The sequence below is a fragment of the Metarhizium acridum genome (assembly GCF_019434415.1).
Source record: "Metarhizium acridum strain ARSEF 324 chromosome Unknown scaffold_255, whole genome shotgun sequence".
In the NCBI taxonomy this organism is placed as follows: Eukaryota; Fungi; Ascomycota; class Sordariomycetes; order Hypocreales; family Clavicipitaceae; genus Metarhizium; species Metarhizium acridum.
The window spans coordinates 147,869-172,771 of NW_027094022.1; the positions used below are offsets into that span (position 1 = coordinate 147,869).

At 39.7% G+C, this 24,903-nt stretch overlaps 4 protein-coding genes across 4 annotated transcripts; 2 read left to right on the top strand and 2 right to left on the bottom strand.

Moving 5' to 3' along the window:
- Positions 1-484: 484 nt before the first annotated feature.
- On the bottom strand, positions 485-1,127 carry J3458_012292 (uncharacterized protein; the record flags this gene model as incomplete). Its single annotated transcript, XM_007817526.2, has 2 exons — positions 485-496; positions 642-1,127. The coding sequence occupies 2 exons, from the start codon at positions 1,125-1,127 to the stop codon at positions 485-487; spliced, it is 498 nt and encodes a 165-aa protein (XP_007815717.2).
- A 12,958-nt stretch (positions 1,128-14,085) lies between these two features.
- On the bottom strand, positions 14,086-14,385 carry J3458_012293 (uncharacterized protein; the record flags this gene model as incomplete). Its single annotated transcript, XM_066120016.1, has 1 exon — positions 14,086-14,385. One exon carries the CDS (start codon positions 14,383-14,385, stop codon positions 14,086-14,088), a length of 300 nt encoding a protein of 99 aa, XP_065974962.1.
- Positions 14,386-17,307: 2,922 nt separating this feature from the next.
- Positions 17,308-18,904, top strand: J3458_012294 (uncharacterized protein). The gene has a single exon (XM_007817864.2). It carries the CDS (start codon positions 17,363-17,365, stop codon positions 18,872-18,874), a length of 1,512 nt encoding a protein of 503 aa, XP_007816055.2. The 5' UTR covers positions 17,308-17,362; the 3' UTR covers positions 18,875-18,904.
- A 2,510-nt stretch (positions 18,905-21,414) lies between these two features.
- J3458_012295 (uncharacterized protein) lies at positions 21,415-22,121 on the top strand. The gene is made up of 2 exons (XM_007817863.2): positions 21,415-21,491; positions 21,564-22,121. The coding sequence occupies exons 1-2, from the start codon at positions 21,479-21,481 to the stop codon at positions 22,067-22,069; spliced, it is 519 nt and encodes a 172-aa protein (XP_007816054.2). The 5' UTR covers positions 21,415-21,478; the 3' UTR covers positions 22,070-22,121.
- Positions 22,122-24,903: the final 2,782 nt, after the last annotated feature.

A 24,903-nucleotide genomic window follows, 5' to 3' on the forward strand; every position in this document is an offset into this window, starting at 1 on the left:
AGTCCCAGTATTTGACGCGGGCGGATGACCGAATTCCTCCAGTTTCACGACTAAACCCGCAGCCCTTTAATATTTTCGTTTGCCACACGCTGAACTGCTTCATCCAAAAAATTCAGCTCCATTTGTAATGGGCAGTATTGACCAGCGTTGCACATTCCCATGTATTTGCTGCCCACATTTTGAAGTCTCTCGGCGATGTCGGCGATTGACCACCCGTTAAATGCGGTTCTAGTAGGCCAGAGACCCAAACTACGAAGAATCTCGAAGTATTCCGTTTTTCGGCTATGATTCGTACACTCTTGGGGCCTGAAGGTGGTGTTGCGACACGGGTGGCATTTCTTCGCTCCGAGAGGCATAAGCCTGTGGCATTCAATGCACACCTGTCTATGAGCCAACATGGGATGAACACAGTCCATGGGTCCTAGCTGGTCAAATACTAACTCTACGCTGTGCCGAATATCCTCGACCTTGTCTCTGATTCTTTTCACGAGTTGATCTGAACGAGGTTAGCACAGGCCCTTATATTGGCACAATTTTTTGAACGAACTCTGTAGGGCTTGGGGAAGAAACAGCTCATCTTGAGTATTAATATGGAAATTTGGTGGTAGATTTCGAATTGCAGCCACAGAGATTGTATTTACATGTTCTTCGGCCCCAAAGACATAAGCAGCAGTAAGAAGATAGTCGAAGTCCTTGACAGAGCCGTCCTCTGGTGCTTTTTGCATCCACTGCGTAATCCACGGCGTGAGAGGTCTATTGCATTGGTATTTATCGCCATGTTCAGCCACCTTGAGTATCATCTGTGGTTCAAGACGGCGATAACCGTCCTCGAAGTGGTAATGCAAGATTGATAGGATCAGTTCCATCACCTCCGCGTCATCGTCATGTAGAACGATCTCGGGATTGCCTCCATTCTGGATCACTTTGCCTTCCTGGAAATTTGGGCCAAATAAAGCCTTGAAATAGTCTGAGGAAATTTTGAGTATCTCGCTAGAAACCACGAAGCGCTTGTGCCCAACGACGAGGGTGGCGTCTCCATCCGTGCACAACTCGACGGTTGTTGTCTCCGGTTCGGATAGCGAAGAGGTCACAACCATCAGAGCCGACGATTCCGCGAGAGGTTCCATGCTGTGTCTGAAGCGCAATGCTGCGAGCGAAAAGCAAAGGAGTACCTGGTTATAGAAAACGAGGTGGGAGGCGTGTTGATGAGAAAACAGGCATCAATGGAGACGTCGGCTGCTATTGAAAAGAAAAAGAAAGAGGAAAACCTCATCTGAATCGGTGAATGAGCTTTGACCACACTTACCTCTGCTACACGTCTTGCAGAATTAAAAGTAAGCGGGAAGTGAGCGTAGCGTTGCAAGTCCAAGTGTAGCACGTGGACAAACAAACGGCGTTACAATCACTACCCGAGTGGTGAATTAGCACATGGCAAGCAGGCGACCCAGTTGGCAGCCAGGCAGCCATTAAGCAAGTCATGTTGACTCATCAACAGATGAGACTTGGGAACAAACATACGATGTCAAAGTGGAGGAACCCTTTACAGTAAAACCCAAGGAAAAAATACTAAAATCACGAAGCGACTCCCTCAGGTCAATAAAGCGGACGGAAACTACATTTATACGAGAAAGGGCGAGATGCCTTCTACATTCAGGTACTACTCGTGATAAGATGCGCCATGTCTTGAAGTCTTGGAGGTGGACAATGATGGGTGCAAAGGCAGGCTCTCGGGGTCAAGCGATACTCTGTGCTGGTGTAAATGATGAGACCGCGCTTTTTCATACATTTTTATGAAGTTTAAAAGACGAGTTTTAGCTCATATCAAGTAGTACTGCAATATGCCGGAAGGAAACCACACGATGAAAGACCTCAGATGACGCACACACAAGGATGCGTTTGAGCGTGCATGACATGCGGAGGCAATTGGACTGCAGAACCGTGATGGATTGTTCTTCCGGTTTTGGTTGAAGAGTTTAGGCATGAAGTTTCTCCCGACTGTAAATTGCAGCTTTTTGTTCAAGCTTCACAACTGCCGTGTCCCCAGTCAAGCAGGCCAACTCGGCCATGTCAATCTGACGCGAGACATGTTGCCTGCACGACAGGACCAACAAGAGAATACTTCAGGTCAATTCCCAGTGGGAACTCGAACTGCATTTGTTCTTCGGCAAATAACTCTGCTATATAACTACACTCGCCGCCTTCAGTTTGTGTCTGGTGAGAGCGCAGGTGAGTCGTGTCTGGTCCAATGCTGGGTCACGCGTTTGCAGAAACAGTCAACTGACTTGGTCTCGGCCTTTTACTTCTTCCAGCCCGGAACGGCGCACATGTCAGGGACATCTGCATTGTCTTTCTATTAGAATGGGTCACTTATTACGGGTACTAATTACGTACGTATAATTAAATAAGGGTAAACCCTTAATTATAAGTAAATAACCTTAATAATAAGCGCACTTATAAAAAGAGCGTATATAATTCTCTCTTTTATAATTAAATATAAAGTTATATATATATATTATTATTATAATTAATACTCTTTAAAGTATAATAATTATAAGCTTAAAAGAACTTTAAATTTCTTATAACTTTTACTTAAGAAAATTAAGTATTTAAGGTATTATTTTAATACTTATTTTATTATATTTATATATTTAATAAATATTAATATTACTTTTATAAACACTTAATTATTTATTAAGCTTAAGTTAAAGCTTTTAAGTTAATAATATAATTAATATAAAGTATTAAAGGGTTAAACTTAAGTTAATAAGCTTTAAAATATTATAAACTTTAATTAATTAAATTACTTAATTAATATATTACTTACTTCCCTTTAACTTACTTTAATAAAGGCTTATATAAGCCTTTTATTAAATTAATAATCTTTACTTAAAATAAAGAATAACTTTATTATATTATATACTCTTTAAGTTATATAATTATAATATAATAATAAGCTTAAAGCTTATATAAGTAAAAAGATTAAAGTATATAATATTTATAAGTAAATTACATATATTATTAAATTAAGTATTTATAAATTTATTATACTTTATCTTATTAATTAATAATTAAAAGGTTATAATTTAAGATAATTAATTAGAAAGATTAAGAGTTAACTTACTTTACGTAACTTTAATATATAAGAGAAAACTTATAAGTTATATATAATATATCTTAATAAAGCTTATTATATAAGTATTAAATAAAACTAATAATATATAAAATAAAATAAGATTTATACATACGCTTAAAATAATAAAATTAATAAGATTAAAGAAATTAATATTATTTATAATTTTCTTAATATAATTAAAGCTTACTTTAAGCTTAAATAAGTTAAAGTTATACTTAATATAATTATTATTAATAAAGCTTAAAAAATTAAGAATAAGTATACTCTTTATTATTTTAAATTAATATTTTACGTACTTATAATTATATATAAGTATAAGTATAATAATATTAAGAGTATATATATAATACTTAAAGAATACTTTAATTAAAAGAAATAATTTTAATAAATATAAGAATAAGAAAATAAAGAGTAAATAAAGAATAATAAAAATAATAATAAAAGTTAATTAAAGTTAAAGTACTTTTACTTAATAGGTAATTAATTAAAGAGATATAAATAATAAATAAAAGATTATAAAATCTTATAATATATAATTATTAAATATAAAGATTTAAAGCTTAATTAATTATTAAAGAAAAAGAATTATAAAAAAATAAAAGAATAATATAAGAGTAAGTAATAAAATAAGCTATATACTTAAATAATAAAGAAAAAATAAGGTAAAAGCTTAATTATTAACAGAGCATTAACAAGAAAACTACATTTTCATTTTTTAAAAAAGCTTAAATAATTAATAATCAATCTAATAAAATACTTGAATTATAATAATAAATACATAAAATAGCTAATATTATAGCGAATCAGCTGATTTAAAAAAGTGGGTCCCTTTAGCTTTTTGTAAGCTTAAAAACTAGATTATATAGTTTTCTAAAAACTTACTACACTACACTACACTATAAAAACTACAAAATGTAGTTTTTGAAGTTTTAGGCTTATAATAGTATATAAGGACCCCCTTTTTTTATTATAAGCTTATAATTTTAGATTTATGCTAGTTATTCGTAAAACTTATAATTCTATAAGTATTTTATTAGATTTAATATAATATTTTATATTCGAAACTACAAAAACTACAAAACTACAAAACTACACTACTTCCAATGCTCTGATTATTAAAGAGATAAAATACTTAATAAAAGAAAGTATTAATACTATTATTATTAACTCTTTTACTTTTTAAGCTTATAAATAATACGTTAAAATTTATAATATTATAAGTATAAGTAAGTACTTACTTTCTTTGAATATACTTTTTAATAATTATAGTATTATATATCTTATTAATAATATTAACCTTTTTAAGCTTAGCTTATATAAGAAAACTTAGAGCGAATTCGCAGAGGTAAGTGTAAGTTAAGCATTAAAAATAGTATAGTTTTATAGTTTTTAGTGAATTTTAGTGTAATATAGTGTAATATAGTTTTACTATATTACATTATATTTTAAAAATTAGTGTAATATATAGTATTAATTAATTTATAAGCTATTATTAGCTAATATAATTAGTAAGCTAAAATAAAGCTAAATTTACTTATTAATATTAGTATTAGTAAGCAGGGATTAATTAGCTTAAATAAGCTAAAAATAGGGATTAAAAAACTAATAAAAATAAATTAAAAAGGGAATTATAAGAAAATTATATTAAGTAAGTAAGTATTATTTTATATTATTATTATAAGTAAAGTATATTAAATATAACAAATTTAAAAATTTCTATTATTTATATATAAATATCTTATAAAGTAATAATGTATATAGTATTACCGTATAACTTAAATATGAAATATTAAATATTAAAGTTAAAAGAAATATATTAAAGTTATAAATAATATATTTAAATACCTTAAAATTTTTCATATAAAATAATATTTCATACTTTCTTTTTATTTTGTGTAGGGAAAAACCACACACAATATAAAGGATCGTAAATAACAGTTAAAATATCAATTAAAATACCGGTTAAAATACTGTGAACACAACAGCTACAAGGGCCAAGAAGGTTGAGGTTCTATTTTTCTAGGAAGGCTCTGAAAAGCTAGTTATATAATTGTGTGGCACGTGACATGTCACGTGACTAGAGGCCACGTTGCTAGCTAAATTGAGCTGCGATATACGGTTAAATTCCTCGCTGCGATGTGCGGCCGAATTCCTCCACACATTATATACATTATTTCTTATATTATAATAGATTTTATATTTCTTACTTAACTTTTTTATTTTTAAATTTTATTATAAAAAATATTTTACTAAAAAAAAGCTTATATAAGCATATTATATATTAAGATAAAGCTAAAAATCACGTGATTTTAAATCTTTAAAAATTAACCTTAAAATGTGGGTACTAAGCGAGATATTAAGCTTTTAATCTCTTATTTTAAAAAAGTAAATCTTAATTTTTAGCTAAGATTTAACCTATTATAACTCGCTTAATTTATAAGCTATACGTATAAAAACTAGTGTATTATAAAGAGCTAAATTAGCTCTATTTAAGTATAGTAATTATAACCTTAAAAGTCTTATAATTAACGTTATATTTATAATTAGAATTTCCCTTTATAATTACACATTACACTATAAATGTAATTATAGTATAGTTAAACTATACTAAAACTATAAAAACTATACTACACTAAAAACTACACTAAAAAACTATATGTAGTATAGTTTTTTTATTAATGCTCTAAGTATAAGCACCTTTTTAATCTAAGAAAAAGAGACTTATATACTTAAAAAGCTTTTAAATAATATAAATAAACCTTAAATTAAGAATCTAATACTTAAAGATATTAATATAATTAAAAACTTTTATATTAATATTATCTTAGCTAATTACTTATAAGAGAAAAGCGCTTAAATTTATAGTTTTAATAATACGTTATACTTTAAACCTATAAAATAAAGTATAGTTTTAATATTATTAATTTAAAAGTATAACTTAATATTTCTTAAATATAAGCTACTTTTTAATTACTCTTTTAAACTTAAAGTACTTATTATAATAATAAGTTTTTCTCTTAATATATTTATAATTATTAAAGTAAATAAAATAAGAATATAAAACTTAAGGTATTAAAGGCTAAGCTATAACCCTTTAAGGTTAAAAGAAAACTTTTAAAAGTTATAATACCTTTATTTAAGTTATTTAAGACTAATAACTTTATTTAAGCTATTAATATATACTAAAAACGTGTGTATTAAGAGAATTAAGTATATTAATTATAAAACGTATACGTAAGTTTATATATATTAAGTTATATTAAGGTAACCTAAAAAGTATAAGTTATTAAAACTATTTTAGCGAGTATATTAAAACCTTTAAGATTATAAGCTAAGTTATAATAGTATAAAATAGCTTTTAGTATTTACGAATAAATATTCTAAGATAATATAATATTATTTACTATTAAATAAGAAATAACTTATTATATTTAATACTATTATATATTTTAAGAGATAAGTTATAAGCAGAGCATTAACGATAGTGTAGTTTTATAATTTTATAGTTTTTGTAGTTTCAAATATAAAAAATCATATTAAATCTAATAAAATACTTATAGAATTATAAGTTTTACGGATAACTAGTATAAATTTTATATTATAAGCTAATATTAAAAACGTGGGTTCTTATATAGTATTATAAGCTTAAAACTTAGAAAACTACATTTTATAGTTTTTATAGTATAGTGTAGTTAGAGCATTAACAAGAAAACTACATTTTTAATTTTCAAAAATGCTTAAATAATTAATAATAAATCTAATAAAATACTTAAATTTTAATAATAAATACATAAATTAGCTAATATTATAACTAATTAGCTTATATAGAAAAGTGGGCCCTTTAAGCTAATTATAAGCTTAAAAACTAGATTATATAATTTTCTAAAAACACACTACACTATACTACACTATAAAAACTATAAAATGTAGTTTTTACAGTTCTAGGCCTATAAGAGCTTATAAGGACCCACCTTTTTATGTTAGCTTATAGTAAAAGATTTATACTATTTATCCGTAAAACTTATAATCTTATAAGTATTTTATTAGATTTTAATATAATTTTTTATATTTAAAACTATAAAAACTATAAAACTATAAAACTACACTATAGTTAATGCTCTAAGTGTAGTGTAGTGTGTTTTTGAAAAATTACATAATCTAGTTTTTAAGCTTATAATAAGCTAAAAGGACCCACTTTCTTATATAAGCTAATTGGTTATAATATTAGCTAATTTATGTATTTATTATTATAATTCAAGTATTTTATTAGATTTATTATTAATTATTTAAGCTTTTTTAAAAAATGAAAATATAGTTTTCTTATTAATGCTCTGGAACTTAATACTACCTTTAAATTCAAGCCTTAAATAATTAAAGGGCTAATAATAGGGTATCTTAAGTGGTATTTTTAAGCTTAAAGACCGTTAAAAGGCCTAAGAATTCGTCTTTAACTATTAAAGCTATTAACTTATTATTATAGCTAGGCTTAAATTAAAAGATATTAATGTAAATTCTTTAAAAGGGTCTTAGGCTTATTATTTAAGGGCTTTTACGAGAGATAACCCTTTTAGCCTTACCCTTAAAATAGGCTTTATAATTAATTTATATAAGGCCTTAAATCTTTAATTTAATAGTCTATTAGATTAAATATTTAGGGCTATTTACGTTTAAGTAGCCTAGCTATTAGTATTAAAGGTTAAAAGAGACTATTTTTTAAGGTTAAGGTAGCGTTAAATTAAATTAAAAGCTTTTAATTTAATAAATTTTATTAAATTTAATAATAAGCTACTTAAAGTAATACCTTATATAAAAGATAACCTTATTATCCTTTAATATAACTCTTATAACTAGGTTTTAATTATAGCTCTTTTTTAGAAAGCTATCTAGTAAAGCTATATTTATATAAAAGGTTAAAATAAAGGCTACTTACTTTAGCTAAAAGAGCTCTATTTATATTTATAAAGAGACCTTTTTATAGCCTTTAATTTAAAGCTTTATATCACTTATAAAGGCTTCTTAAGCTACTAAAGGACTTAATAATTAATAAATTAATTAAAGTTATTATAAATGTATGTATTTAACCTAAAATTTAAAATAAAAGAGTCTCTTAAAGGGTAAATATTCTTATAGATTAACTAAATAAATAACGCGGCTACTTACTTCACGTGATTTAACCTATGCTTTTATTAGTTATAGCCTTTTTTATTAATTTAAGCGTTTTTAGCGTTTTTAACGTTTTTAAGCCCTATTAGCTACCCTTATTTTTTAACCTTTTAAGCCCTCTAATATCTAGACCTTTATAAGCTTTATTATTTATTAATTTTTTAGGCTTTTAATGCTTATAAAAACCATTTATAAGCTTCTTTAATTAATACTTATAAAAAGTATTTATTAGCTTCTTTAATTTAATACTATTAAGGCTTAAATTACCCTAGCACTTATAAAAGGCCTTTATCTTATAAAGAACCTTATTAATAAGAGCTTTTATTTTAAAGAACACCTTATTATTATTATTATTAAGAGCCTTTAATTTAAAGAACACCTTATTATTATTATTAAAGTTAGCCTAAAAACGTAATACCTTTTATTTTTAGGTTTTTCTATTACTTTTAATTAATTTAATTAAAAGCTTATTAATAAGCTTAATTAACTTTTACCTTAATAAACGGGTTTAATAGCTTTTATTAAATTTAAGCTTTAATTTTAGTGTTAGGCTTTTATATTAGGTCTTTAAGAGGCTTATTTAAGTATAAATATTAATAATAATAGTATTTTTAATTATAAAGGTAATTTAAAGCTATCTTTAACCTTTTTTATTAATTGTTTTTAAGTTAGCTTAATACTTATAATACATTTAAGGTCTTTAATAATAATAGGCTTTCTTAGAAGATAGAGAGTAAAAAACTACTCTTACCTTTTATAGCCTTTTAATACTAGTAATATTATTTATATAAATTATTAATTTAAAAGCTAAATAAAACCTTATTTATTTAACCTTTCTTACTAAGGTTTAAGAGGTTTAAAATATAATTATTCTAGTAGCTTAAAAATATAAGGCTAATAAAGGCTATTATAGCTATAAAGTCTAGGGTTAATTAAAGCTCTTTTATATTAAGTAAGTTAATTTAATAAGCTTTTACTAGTACCTTCTATTAGCTTATAATTTAAACCTTAATTTTTATATAATTAACGCCCTTTAATATTAATTTATATTTTAATAAAACCTCTCTTTTATATTCCTATAATATAAGCTTTAATTAGGCTTATAATAGCTTTAATTATCTTAAAATATTATCTTTAATAGCTATTATATTATAATAATTATTAATAGTCTTTATAATAAATTATTAAGTAATTAAAAGAGCTTTTTAATACCTTTTAATAGGCTTAAATATTAACCTAATAGTTATTTATAAGGAATTTAAGCCTCTTAAATTAAACTTTATTAAAATTTATAATTATTATAGCTTTAAGGTTAATATTATTAGGTTAGGGTTTTTTAGAGAGATAATAGTTATCTTATTAGACTATTAAGAGTTAATTAAATATTAAATACCCTAATTAATAGCGTACTTTCTTATAATAAAAATCTATTAAAACTAGCTTCTTAAACCTATTAAGATTACTAATAAAGAACCTTTAATATTTATAGCTAGGTTAATTAAATCCTTTATTAAAGACCTTTAATATATTATAATTTAACGTTAAAATATCTTAAATTCAATAGTAAATTAGGCTTATAATTATTACGTTAATAGCTATAAAAGCAGATTAAATAATAGAATTATCCTTAAAATTAAAGCTATTTAAGTACGAAAAATAAGCTCTTATTTATAAATATTAAGGTTATTTAATAGGTTACCTAAAAAGTAATTAATTTAAGGGGTTTTACGGTATCCAGCTATTAAAGGTCTAGCTTTAATAGGGTGGTAGCGCGAGCCTTCTTTTAAGGCTTTTCGTACAATCGGAAAGCAGCTATTTGAGGCGTTTTGGGGCTTATTGGGGTCCCCGATGAATAGCAGCCTTTTTCCATTGAAAGGGGCCTTTAGCGTTGACATGAAGAATGCCTAGATGCCGCGCCTTGCCCGCAGCATCGTTGTTTTTGCAGATGGCCATGGCTCCAAGGGTATCTGTTCCGGTAGCAGGCAATCTGGTCTTCATATCCCACAGTCGTCGCGGAGTGCTGGTGATTAGAGCTTCAACGAACAGCACCGTGACATCGTCATCATCCGGGAACGCCTCGTAGACGCACTGCATCGTGGCTGTGTAGTCGTCATTGCACTTGTCGTACTCGGCTAATGCTACGGGCTTGATGCTGAAGGCGAGTCGAGGCCGCTTTGGTGAGCGCGTTCTCCACAGCCATCGCGTGACTTGCGAGCGCTTCCGCCTGGTTATTGTGATGTCGAGCACGTGTTATTGCTTTGGCAGTCTCTTGCTCTCCTATTTCGCGTCAGATGGGGTTGTAGAAAGGCCCCGAAGCGTACGCGAGGCCTCAATGAGCCATGACACAGGATTTCATCAGTTCGGCTCTATATTAAACCAGCCTTGAGCTTCTGCCGAGGCGGTTGACACAGTCTGAGTATGCCGTCCAAGGATGAATGGATGCATACTCGGTGCAGGAAACTCTGTCAGTTGACCACTGATTGAATGCCTAGGACTCGCAGGTCTAATTCGTGCGGGACCGTACAGAGCGCAACACATTAAATCACGCGGCGTGGTATTTATCGTGCGACACCGTTTCCGAGGCTGGCGGAGGATCCGAGCAGGTTGTAACTTTGTACTGCGGGTTACATTTCGAATGTTCGAACCGAGCCATGCATAGGCCATGTGAGACAACTTCCCTCGGTTCTCGGAAAGGTAAATCACATCGTTCGTCGTCGATTATACCATGCCATTTTGGCACTTCAAGACAACCAAATACTTGTGCCCGAAGAGGCTGGCATATCCCTACTCTCGAACTAAGCACAGAATTAGTTGTTTCGGCGCAATACAACGAGATGTTGAAGCAGTCAGATGCGCTTTTTACTCTTTATGAAGCACAGTCTGGCTTCAGTGTGAGAGACACACGACTACCAGCTTCACCCCCTGAGCGACGACCTTGCGGCGGCACTATTTTGCAAAAAGGGCACTCTCATGGTAGAGGATGGAAGAACATACCAAATACGGCGTCTATGATTTTGGCTTCCTCCGGCCGCTAGGATGGCAATATTTCATGACCGCGGCTTAGTCTTGTCGGACACGAACAATGGTCTTCAGCCGGATGGTGTTTCATCTGCCCGCCCCTTGGAGGCGCATGCTAAATTAAGCTGGTTAGAAACTTGGAGTGAACGCGTTACATCGTCCCGTCCGCTCGGCCTTGCGACTTGAACGACGTAGAGTCTTGGTGTCACAGTTCGGCAGGCCTCCTCCCAAATCATGCCAGACGTCTACAGGCTGGTGAGAGTATTAATGGACAAATGAAACGCCGCGTCATTCGGCATTCCCAGTCAGCACGAGCAAAAACACATGGAATTAAGCAGTAGTTTTCGAGTTAAGACTCCGCAGCGCATCCATTTCATCGTGGATAATTCCTGACAGACTTGGACCTCGGTAGTCTACTCTAACTCGTATCGCGTATTTCCCGGCGCCTCGTGTATCGCCGTGCTTTCCGCGCACATTTCTCTTCTCTCCGTCTCTTACCCGCTGAGCTCCGCCTTCACATCTTCTTCTTTACAGTCCTTTAATAACAGCGGTAAGCCGTTATTCGCGTTAAGTTCTACGGCGGCTTTCGCGCTCCTGTTTTAGCTTCTACCGCCTCCTGCGCCTTAGAAAAAGATAGACGAAGAGTCCGATGACCGTGATGGCACCCACATCGTCCCAGGACCCTAGAGGATGCAGTGGCGACCTGTCGAACAATAGGCTGTGCAGCCTGGGGGACTTTGGCGATAATAGCCTCAACAAGGCCCAACGAACCCGTGTTGATGCTAACGATCCTAGAGTGAATATCCGTAGGCATTCGCCGTTTCGATATCAGAGCGCTTGGTTTTCATGTCGGCAGCCAGGGTTTCAAAGTCCCTGTTGTGGCGCAGAACAGGGCCATTCAAACCCAGAGAGGCGGTGAGTGTGATGACGTTCGAGGCACTGATTGCGTCCTTGCCAGATGCTGTCGTGGAGATTAGTGTATCAGTGTTGGTCTTGACGGCGTATGTCGGAGTTCCTAGTAGCATTGTCGAGAGCTTCGGCGCTGGAAGAAATATTAGACAGAGCGCCGGCAAGGACATTGATCTGAGCATAAACAGTGGTGGCCGCAAAGACGATCGCTACCATAACAGCAGGCTTCATGTTTGTAGGAAACAAAATTCACAAAACTAAACAGAAACCGCAAGATTGATAGGTGTACAGGGAGTCCGTCAGACAGCCCTCTTGCCTCGGTAGCCTTTTGATATGGTTTCTCCATAAAGTCTCCACGAGCTGAGAAGTAAGTTTGGAAACGGGCAGTTAGAAATAAGGTGTGGCATCCGCCCATGCCGAGAGGAGCATCCTTCTCCAGCCTGCAATCCACTAATAGCCGGCTGAGTGGATAAATATAGGAAATAGTGTAATCTGCACGCACATGGCGTTTAGAATCTCGATTTGGTCCTGAGCGCAAATTACCTACTAAACTTGGACGAAACCCGAATGCTGAAGTGTGTTACTTATGGGTTATGCTAGTCCTGAAAGAATCTAGAACCACGTCGTCATTCAAAGGCTAAGAAAACTAGTCAAGTTGTCTTAAACATTCATCCGATAACAGAGCATGGTAGGTCTTGATAGTCCGCGAGCAAGGTTATAAGGACTCAATGTTAGAGTTTCATATAATATCCCGTCTATAGGAAATATCTACCACGTTCCTCTGTTTTCTCTTGTCACACTCGGCCCGACAGCCACATAGACCGATGGACCCTCAGCACTTACTGCAAGTCCCCTATGGTGAACTTGACACAGATAGTATTTAAAGGCCTGTAAAATTGTGTGTTTACCCATCTAGTTATGTACTTGATAAGTTCCTTCGACGCCCCTCGAGCGTACATCGCGACACTCACTCAAACCCCGACATGATTTTGGACACTGCACTTGGGAGAGGTGTTAAATATACACGTGGGAGAAAGGGTTTCGCTATCCTCTTCTTGAATTGCTTGCTCCGCTGCCCTGCTGGTGACGTAGCCACTTGCATGATCCTCGAAGCCAATCGACTCCCGGGCGGAAGAGTACGTACGGTACCTGGGATTGTTCCCGGCGGGTGCTCCGGTTTCCTTTTCAGTTGGTTTATGAGGGCGAATTTTTACCCTCTTTGAGAAGCTCGCCTTTCAGTCATTACATTGAGCCTTGGAGCGGTGGCTAGTCTTTGGGAGCTTGTACATTTGGCCCAGTCCAGTCAGCGGCTGAGATATGTTCCGCATTGTTGGATCAATTCTGAATGAGAATAAAGTGTAGGGGGCACCGCAAAGAGTTCAGCGTCAACAGCGACCGTGGCCGACGGCAGACGAGAGCTAGGGCCGGACTAGTATCAACTCGCCTGCACTAATAAATATGGCACAGACATGATGGCTAGATTGTCTCTAGATCGCTTTAACAGCTGACCGCTCTGGTTGAAGTGTCTAAACTGTTCGTTGAGAGATACTTCTGTAAAAGCGCTTCTTCAACATGGATTAAATGTTGGATATTCATCGTGCCGGGTGTAATTCGACCTAAGCATGGGGCATAATGCAGACGAGGCCAATATTAGTCAAGCCTCTCTGTTGACTCTGTACCGGAATACATTAGTCTTGGAAGTGCTTCTGGGAGTGCTGATTAACTTGCCACTCTGGAGCAAAAGCCAATGACGATCCCATTTCCTGGACAAAGAGATTCGGATTTCCATGGGCCGCTACGCGAACGAGGGGTATATTCAGCTATCCGGCCAGAGTTTGTATAGATCTTGAGTAGGTCTGTAGTCAGCTCGACATCCTCGAATAACGATGACATGGTGCGAAGGGTGTCACCTTAACCCCCCTGAGGCCACCATTGATGGGGTAGAGCGCGACAATCCTAGCTATATGCTCGCCGCCTGGGTCCATTATAAAATGAAACTTCTCTTCCGAACTAACACCATCTACGCCAAGTCGAATGGCTTGTTGTTCATCAGTAAAATAGAAATCAAGACCCCATATATTTCCGCCATCGCCGATGCGGAACATGATGCCCCGGATATGCTGTACACTTTGATATTCTAGTCGCCCACCAAACGCGGCCATCGTTAAGGGCAATGTTGTATCGGATCTGGTAGTCTCTCGGCTCTCAACCCCAATGATGGAGAGGCGTTCATCGGGAATATCCGGAAACCAGTTGGCGGTATTTCGAAGTGTTAGGTTATCGTCCAAGCTTAATTGACTTTGGTCCCCGTCTGATGCTGATAACGACACAAGCTTGAGGGCCTAACGGCAAAGTTGGAAAGAAAGAAAACGAAGACTAGTTGGAAGGCGTACATCAAATCCACCCTTCAGAAACTTGATAGGGGTCGGTTCATTAGAGCGGAGGACGAGTCTCCTTTTTGGGATATTTTGATGCTCTCCTATCCATTATGACATGACGCCCGTGTTGAGCAATCCCGCGAACTCCCCGCTCATCTTGGTCGAGATGGAAGCCAACAATTACCGCAATTTTTAAGACAAAGAGACTCGCATGCCGAGGAGTTGTACCCAATGCTGCAATATACGCCGTGTTCTGATTCAAGACGAATGCCTGAAATGTAGAATCTTCCGAACATTGTAATACTGGAAATAAAAATCGTCACCGGATCGCTGGGAATAGTGAGAGTTTGTTCCCGAAGAGTGCGTCGGCCATTTGTGAAACTTGATCCAGGCGCATGAAGGGCTCTAGTAGCCATAATGCAGTGCTTATTGTCCAAGGGAGCGCTAGGCTCGAAAAAAGACCGCACAAGATTGCCGTCACAATTGCTACTCATTTGATCCAGGACTTCTCGCAGAGAGCATGCGAGGCTCCAAACTCGTCTTCTGTTCACCATGGCGGGCTCGTTGTGTAATGATCTGACCAATGCGTATAAGGCCTTCCATTTCCCTCTCTGCGAAGAGACACGCTGAAAGGCCTCAAACACACATTCAAATTCATAACCTTGTAGAAACCGAGATATCCAGAATGAATCTGGCAAGTGCAAATTTGTATAAACCCGGGAGGCTTGTTTTAGGCGCACCACACACGGGGAGGGGAGGAATTGGAGAATATGTTGAAGGATCTGGCTCGGAAGCGTAGAAAAGGGACCCCCCTGGGGACTGGCTTCGTGGCCACGACACGGGGTTGTATTGTTTCCGACGCCGTTTACGCCATCTTGCTCCACGAATTGGCGCAACTCTGGGATATCGAATGGATCATGTCTCTGATACTCTGGGTCTGATTCCTGGACGAGCCAGGCTTCTTCTCCTGCAGCAACTTCACCCGCATGCTATTCCTACTGAAGCAACCCGCCGTAGTTATGCCCGAGATTTAGAATGCCTAGTTGGATTGGGAAAGAACGAAGCATATCAAATACGGCTCCTATATTTGGCGGGTCCCCTGGCCGGACACTGTTTAGAATATTCCAGCAGGGGACGTGGAAAGGAAAGCCCCAGGTATCAGGAAAACCTCCTCCCACAGCGAGGTTGGGCTCTCCAAAACACGGGCGCATTAGATAGATGTCGACCACTTCAGCGTCAGCTACGGGATTGGCGGGAAGGTGGATTATGTCGGAGAACGGTTCGCGGTGCCCGACGCCGGAAAGATGGGCCAAGTTCAAGTCTTCATTCGTAGCATACACTAGATGCAGTCAGTGTGCGATGCCGAAAATAGCGACGCGTGTCAGTCACCTGCTCGGAACTGTTGCATCCACAAGGGCCATCCTTTGCCCTCCTCAATTGGAGTACCACAGAGTGCACAATTGACACGATCCAGACCCATTCGTAGATGCAGATTATTGATCAGCTTGTTGATATATCCTCTGTTTCACCATGCCTGGTGATGGTTGAATATTCCAAATTTCCCGTGCCCCGTCACGTTGGGCTTGTCTATGAGACCCGCACGTGACCACACCTCTCACCTTATAATGCCAGCGACGAATGCAAGTAGAGGTAAGCTCAATATCTCCAGCCTCTGTCGAAGTGCTACGGCACCGTATGTGAAGGGTTTTCCCGAATTGTTGTAGACTCGGAAAATTATCAGCGCTCATGGTGGCAAGACGCTGTGTCATTGGTGGCTAATGTTTCAGCCTCACCTACTTACTCTCTGATGATTGATTTTACATGCAGTAGTTACTTGTGTTTGGGATACATTATTTAGCCTACCTGCGAAACCTTGCTTTATCACGTCGTGTACATGTATCTCGCGAATCCTTGATTGTCATCTCATAACTTGAAAAGCAAAATCAGTGTACAGAATGGCAGTCTTTAAATTCTCAAAGTCGTGTGATTTGGATCTACCTCAGTGGGGAGGCAATATCACATCCCTTCCCATTCGTATCGGCAGGTTTGAGGATGTGATTAACCAAGCAAGCGCCCAGTTGACCAACGGGTGGAAAAGTTCTGGTCCTCCCACCATCAGTGCCACTGGCAGAGATTGGACAACACACGGCGACAACGGGCATGTCGTGTCCTTTGCATTCCCCGAAACACCTCCAGGGCGTCTTGCGGCAAGTGTGAGAATAATGGACCTCGCCATGGCTGCTGATAGTAAGTACTCGGCTCATTTCTAAAAATTCTGAAAGAGTCTCAATGACATTTAAATCCTGACATTAACGTCCCCAACAGTGCTAGGAGATGTACCAAATTGCAGCTCAGCTACGATGCCAACAAGTTCATTCCCGGCTTGAGCAAAGCATTCAGGATACTGGCTGGCAGGGTTGCTTTAGCCGTCATGCTAGAAGCCCAACACAAGGTTTTCCTTTGGTAAGGCCATCCTGGAGTACCAAAAGGCTAGGGAGACGTTTTCGCTCAAGGGAACTAAAGACGCCGGCACGTTGCGCGTCATCCAACTCGGTTTTGGTATGCCTACACTTCGTACGTATGGGCTCACATTCTGAGCAAACAGTCGATCGTTCTAACATGCACACAATTAGCCTCAACATGCCACTCCTTCTATTTTCCATGGGAATAAGACTTTCCGCACACGAGATGCAGTATTTGCGACGGGTTAGATGGGCTCAAAGTCCCCGACAAGGGCTTCGTCATCCGCGGCGGCCGCGAAATGGAGGCTCACTTTGAGTGTCTCTGGGATCTGTTTCGCTCTGTACCATCCATCGAGGAAAAAGGAGCCAGCGTCTTGGACGAGTTTTACTGGTTAAACAAACGCGACCCCAACTACTCGCTGCAGCGCGCAACGATTCAACGCGGCCAGGACGCCCAAACGGGCAAGCTGTTCACGTTGAGTGAAGCTGCGCAGACAGAAATGGTCAAACTCTTCCTGGCTTCCAGACAAGAAGTTGAAAATAAGAGGATCGATGAGGTGTTCGGGCCAGACTTCTTCCAGAGCAACTTTTGGCTGTATTGGCAAACCATGTTTGCATTCCAGACCTGGCACTCTGCGTTGGAGATGAAGCTCTATCTCCACCGATTTGTGAACCACATCCACGGCATGCCGGATTTCTCCACGCTCAAATTTACAAAGTACAACCAGTACGAATCGCTGGTGCTGCCGCTACAGCAGTGGCTGGAGGACCAGGGCGTCAGGTTTCAATTCAACACCACGGTTCACGATGTGGATTTCGACATTACCGACCATGGGAAGCAGGCCAAGTTCATCCACTGGGTTCAAGACGGCCAAAAGGGTGGCAGGGCCGTTGGTGTCGATGACCTGGTCTTTATTACCATCGGCTCCCTGACCGAGAATTCCCACCTCGGAGACCATCAAACTCCTGCCACGATTCAGGACGGCCCTGCACCAGCATGGGATCTCTGGAGACGCATCTCGGCCAAGAGCACCGACTTTGGTCGTCCAGAGGTGTTTTGCGGCAACATTCCCGCGACAAAGTGGCAGTCCGCGACCGTGACGACGTTGGACCCTCGCATCCCGTCTTACATCCACAGGATCTGCAAGCGAGACCCGTTCAGCGGCAGAGTGGTGACTGGTGGCATTGTCACCGTACGAGATTCCAACTGGCTCATGAGCTGGACTGTAAACCGGCAGCCTCACTTCAAGAACCAGCCCAAGGACCAGATCGTTGTTTGGGTCTACAGCCTGCTCACCGAAAAGCCAGGCAACTACGTCAAAAAGGCAATGCAAGACTGCACCGGGGAGGAAATCACGCAAGAGTGGCTGTATCACCTGGGTGTTCCCGAGGCCGACATAGCAGTTCTTTCTGCAACAGGCGCAAAGTGTGTGCCCGTCATGATGCCCTATGTCACGTCCTTCTTCATGCCGCGGCAGGCCGGAGACCGTCCAGATGTCGTGCCCCCGGGGTCCAAGAATTTCGCATTCATCGGCCAGTTCGCCGAGACGACGCGCGATACGATTTTCACCACCGAGTATTCCGTTCGAACGGCCATGGAGTCGGTGTATCAGCTTGCCGGCGTGGACCGCGGCGTGCCAGAGGTTTTTGCCTCGACCTACGACATTAGACACCTGTTGAATGCGTCCTGTCAACTGAGGGATGGCAAGGAACTGGTAACCTGGCTGCCGGAGAGGATACGGAAGCTTTTGTTTGAGAAGATGGAGAAGAACCAAATCGGCCAGCTTTTGCACGAGTATCACCTGATCTAGTAGCTAGACTAGGCTTAATGACTATTGGGTTCATCTAAATACCAGACGTAGCCGGCTGGTTTGGGAGTGCAGTATTTAATCCAGGCCTTCATGTTAATGCAACCAACCCACCGACAACCTCTTAATTCATCATCTGTCCCATCATCATCATCATCGGAATCCAAGTTGAAAGACGGGAATATTATGGTCTCCCGGTCAAGAACATGTACCCGTCATGTTTCACCAGCTTTCTTAGCCGCAGACGGCATGTAGCGGAAACCGTAATAATGTCCTTGAACTCGGGGGGCAATCTGTCGTCCACCACGATGCTTTTCAGAGAGCGCACAGGGGGTATCGAATCTTTCTAATAGTCTCCGACGATGAAGAGTATAGTAAATTCAGCTATAGCCTACACGGTAATCTCTCACGATAATTAGTGAGCAAGGTTGTTCAACACGTTTACACAATCTGCCCCGAATAGCTGCTTCCAGCCCTGTCACGTACGCCCGACGGCGTAGGAGTTCCAAGCTCAGGAGCTGCCGCTTATCAGATTTGATCAGGATTTTGTGTGCGGCAAAGGGCACAGACTATTTATCCTTCTTCACGGCGTCCCTAGAGTTAGCACGAGGGCCATTGCTGAAGCCGGTGCGCAGTCGAATAATCAACCGCTGTTCGCCATTACTTGCGGAGGCGTCGACTTTGCTCTCAAGGAGGTTGAAAGAAAGTAAAGGAGATATTCAGACTGGCTCCACGGGGCCGATGTTTTGTTCGTAAAAAGGGTCTAATTTTAAGCGCTGCAACGCGCTGGTCTCAGGTATGCACGCTTGATCACATTTTCGTAACGACTGCTGATGTTTCACAATTTTTTTTTTGTGTGTGCTCAAATACCACGGCTGAATACCTTTTCTTTCCGTCGATGGAGTTGGAACTCTCGATGAGTCTTTCAAGTCCCGCATCCATGTCAGCTTGTACTATGAGAAAGTGACCAAGAAAAACACCATGGCCATCTTCATTTTCATCAGGAAACTCAAGGATTTTGAAGAGGGTGAGGTCAATAATTAGATGATACTGACATAGAAACACAGCCCTTGATTGTCTAAGGAGCACCGGTCATGAGATTCGCCGAGTCTTACTGGAGGGGCGTCTCATCTGATGCTACGTGAACCGAAAGACGGATTCGGAACGCCTTTCATAGAATCGTTCGTTAAATATGTAGGTAGTTAATGTGGCGGACGGTTTTTGGCGACATGTCAGATTCCAAGTGGTATATCGCTATCATCGCATAGCAACCTGCCTACGTCGCCTTAACCGCGGGGAGGTGAGTGGTAGGCAACACAACGAGGGAATGGTTGAGTAAGTGTTGTCATATCAAGATATAGAATTTTTAATGGCGTGGTAAGGTTATTCGGGAGATGAATGAAACATTAGTCGCTCAAGTAGCGAGGTAAAGAATATCCTAATCATAAAGTATATATATATTATGCTAGAAGACATATGAGAACTATTGAATAGATGAGAGTATTTTAAAATTATGTTTAGAGAATATCTGGCAGTACCATTTCGTTTTTCGTCCATGTTCATTTAGGGCACGATGCTTGTTTATGCAATCCCTGGCTCCCCAACATTGACTCAACCTTGACAACACTTGAGAACTTGATACCATCGCCTGTAAGCTTCTTCTTAAGTCTCTATTACACGCATCCCTACTCATCCCCCCCCCCCCCCCCCCCCGGCCCGCGGCTAGCTCGAGTTCTGGTTTCAGGCCCAAGGTCGGGCGTAAATGATCTCCGAAACTAATCATGTCCTCTGCTAATGTAGTTTTGACAGAAGTGCGGCAGAAATTCCAACCTCAGAATATGTTCGGTCATGGAAACGGAATCAAGAATATTTTCAATATACAAGCGCGCTTCCCGCCGAGAGTCATCGATGCCTGAAATTCAAAGGTGATTTGGGTTGGGTTACTATCACTGGTCGCACTCTGCCACTTTTGAGGCCCTGTATCAAAGTCGGCCCGTGATGGCCAATATGATGAGGATGCAACTCGTCCCAGACCATAAGCGTCCCACAACGCATAATGTAGGATTAATATTAGCCAATGAAGATTTTGCAACAGCCACCAGAGGGTGAACATTGACTGACCACAATGACTCACCATGGGGGGGCCCGCGCGTTGCTGGTAGCCTCGCATAATCGAAACGACGTAACCTACGGCGCAGAGACCCCTGGAGCAACAGTAATGACATGTCATATGCATAGAGGGGCTGCTGAAACTACTCCAGACCTCAGATAGTTACTGCGTTGAAATCTTTCGCGATACACTGAGCCATAACTACGCCCAATCGCCCCTGTGTCTCACCGGAAACAGCTTCACGCATGGCCGGAGCAAGAGCTCCTACGCAACATCGAAGCTGCTTGTTCCATCAACATTTTACGACACAGAAACTTCGTCCTCCAATCATTAGTTTTCCCCAATCACCAGTAGTATTTGTAACATACTTGGGGGTGGGTCACAAAACCGTGTCGTTTTTGCATGTGCTTCACGTCTTCCAAACCCACCGCCATACGAGGATGCCTAGCGATATTCCTTGGCACTGCCCTCTCTCCTCCTTCTTCTTGAGGCTTTGAATGTTCCGAAAAAGTATATATAGACCTCAAGTGCTCCGTATTGTCCTTTTGTTTCTTAGACACTCATCAAACTCAACTCTACAAGCTAGAAAGACAACATTACTCTTCATCATCCACATACACACGCTCCAACCTAGGAACTCGCACAGAATGTCCTACTCAATCACCGTACGCGTCTACCAGACCAACACGAATACTTACTTTCACCCTGTGGAAAGAACCGTGTTTAGGAACGGCACCTGGAGCGAAACCAATACTGCGTACGTCCTCCACATGGGTGCCAGCGGTACCGCCGGCTCGCTTCGCTTCCTTGCCGACAGCGGGGAGAGCTTCATCGTCACCCTTGGCGTACACAACCACAAGCCATGGGGCGACATTGTGACCAAGCTGGACCCTGCCTCTCAGACTGGTGTCGTCATCACCCCGGAGTACTACGAGGCAGAATGGGGCGGCACGCAAAACAAGGAGCGCGTCGATGTGCGATGGAAGACGCTTTCTTCGTATGAAGTCACTCGCGACGGGCGAAAGTACTCTTTCAATTACACGGTTACTGATGGAAAGGACCTCAAGGTCAACGTCGTCGTTGGTTAGGGTTAGTTTAACGCCACGGGCATGGCAACTGACGTAAAGTTGGCCAAATATGATGCCTCAACTGTTTAGTTAATACAACGGTCATGTGGATCATCTTGAGTTCAGTACACGCCATCGATGAGTGTTTACGCTGGTCATATATTGATGCATTCGTTTGTGTCCAAACTCGCAACACCTCGATACAGAAGTGATGTTGCTCACAAGCCGTGATGTTTCCAGTCACGAGTTCTACTACTAAAGTTTCCGCAGGCTTCTTCTTAGAGCACACGAGTGAATGCGTACCAGGACGGAAACGGACGGAGGATGACCTACACCCAGCCGGTTGTCCAGGCGAAATGGAGGAGCTCACGAGTTCAGTGAAGAACCAACCAACGAGCACTGGCTGGTGATGTAGGACCAGCCGCCAAGTACAATGCCGTGCGACAGAGCGCGTGGAAATGAGATGAGACATGCATTGGATGCATGGCCAGCCAACCCAGCTTCCATGAGGTGTCTTGGTGCCCAAGTGCCATCGGAGACCTGATCCTGTGCAGTTTTACCAGTCAAGGCGATTTGCCAGCGCCACCTCGGAAGACGGAAAGGAAGAAGGCCCAATCGCTTCGGACGTGCAGATAATCCACCGTATCAGTTCCATCATGTGCATATGCGCATAAGCAATGTTGCACCCGTGGCTTGCCTCCAGGAGTCGATCAGCAGCGAGTGTCATTCTCCCAGGCAATCATCAAGACATGCAGCAGTATCAAGAGCTCCTAGTTGATCGTGGCTGACATGGTGGCGAGCTGAGCTCTACCGCCGAGCGGACACGGTGTACTGCGTATATAGAAAAAAGTAGGCATAGATTTGTTGGATTTTGAGAATGCAGCTATGTTATTCTGTTGGCAGTAACTAGTATTTTGCGCTGCCACAGCAGCTGCAGCATCAAATACTGTCCAAATGCCTCAAGATATGGATCAAGTCCGTGGCCGACAAGAAGCCGGGTCCAGGGACCTTAGCATTATAGAGACTTGTATGTTCAATACCTAGGTATATTGACGGCATCGCATCTTGCTGACGGAATATGAGGGGTTCTCACGGCTTTCGCAAAGAGACTGTATTCTTTTTATGATAGTCTTAAGTCTCGTTATCCTAGCGGTAGTAATTCCGCGAATTCATATCAACTACCTTCCAGTTTTAAAACTAAATTATAACTTGAAGCACGGCGAATTCGTGACAGGGCACATTTTTGGCCGTTTAAATCAAGCTCTGCCACTATAAACTACGCTATAGGCCTACAGCCAGAGAAACAGGGAGCAATGATCCAGCTCGGATCGCAATGGCTTTTAGGTTGTTTTAAGACAAGCTTGCTCGAGGTGCCAACACAAGATACGGAAGTCTAATGGCCTCTCACTTAGAGCATGATTTTTTGTGACATATTTACATGACAGTCTCGAGACATTATTCCTATTGCCTGGCATCTATTGCGCCAATTTTTCAACGATGTTACCACGGCCATCTTTTATCATGCACCACGGCGGAGGAAGAAACCCGCCTCAGCCTTCGCGTCAATATCCACCCAAGGTTGAACTAATTACTTGATGATTTTCTCACGGTCTCTCTTAATCGCATACGACGCGGGTGGGCTTTTGAATTTTCCCCCAACGTCAAGGTCTGGATAGAAGTAAAAGAATGCCTCACTAGAGGATCTTGTTCAGTTTTGGCCACATGAAGTAGAGTGGTCCGGCCCGTCGCATCCGAATTCTAAACGCGCGCCATTTAAGAGGGGGCATTTTGATGACGTCGGTGTGCTGAGCACTCATAGCCAACTATAATAGCTTGGAATGTTTTCAGACACTTTGTTCAATATGGGTAGCATACTAAAGTAGCGATTTTCAATTTGATAAGCACGGTAGCCGACTTTGTTATCTCGTCGCAATATACTTCCGCCTTTCTCGTTCATGATGTTGGAGTCGGCACAGAAGGAGGGCTAAACCCGACTTATTCTATTGTTTTTTAACTGTCCAATGAAGGTTATCACAGCTTCTACAGCTCCTGGCATAATGCTTGCGCCGTTCTGGAGGGGTATTTGGGTGATGCCGTGGCGATAGTTCATAATGTCCTGATCCATGGCCCAGTAGACTAGCAAATCAACTCTTCAACAAAAAGACTTTGCACCCTGGACCAGTCATGTGGAGGCAGCTGTTTACCCTTGGTAAGCCCTCAGGAACTCCCACTTCATTCACCTTGGTTGCTGATGGCTGTCGACTTGAGGCTAGAATATTTGTAAGCCCCTGAGCTGCTGAGCGAAGTTCCCTTGTCTACGGGATCATCTAATTGAAGATCCCAAGCCCCAATCGTTGAAACTTTCATGGTCTCTATTCAACCCTACACCGCCCTTTTTTCTCATTAGCTGTACATACATAAATTTTACCGGGAGTAGATCAAGATGCCGCGACTCCCATTTCTCGCGGCGTGGACCCCTCTGTGCTGTCGTGTTCTGTCCGATTGAATAGGAGCGTTGTAAACAGCCTATGAAAGGTTTCAACGCCGTGTGGCATGTGTAAAATTACCAGGGCCTATATTTATGCGAGAATTGGCTGGCGCTACGTCCCCTTAAGTGCAGTATTAGTGATACGAGATGGATGTTGCTGTGCAACTAGATGTAAATGAAGTAAGCGGGTTAGTTTTTATTTCTATTGGTTCTGTTCTCCTTTGATAGACTTGCGCTACTGCATGGAAACATCAACAATATCGATAGAGCAAACGCTATGAACGTGTCTTAACAAGCGCTTTTCCGAACACCTCCTGAGTTAACACAACGTTAATGGCATTTCCAACTTTCCTCGTTCAAGATGCAA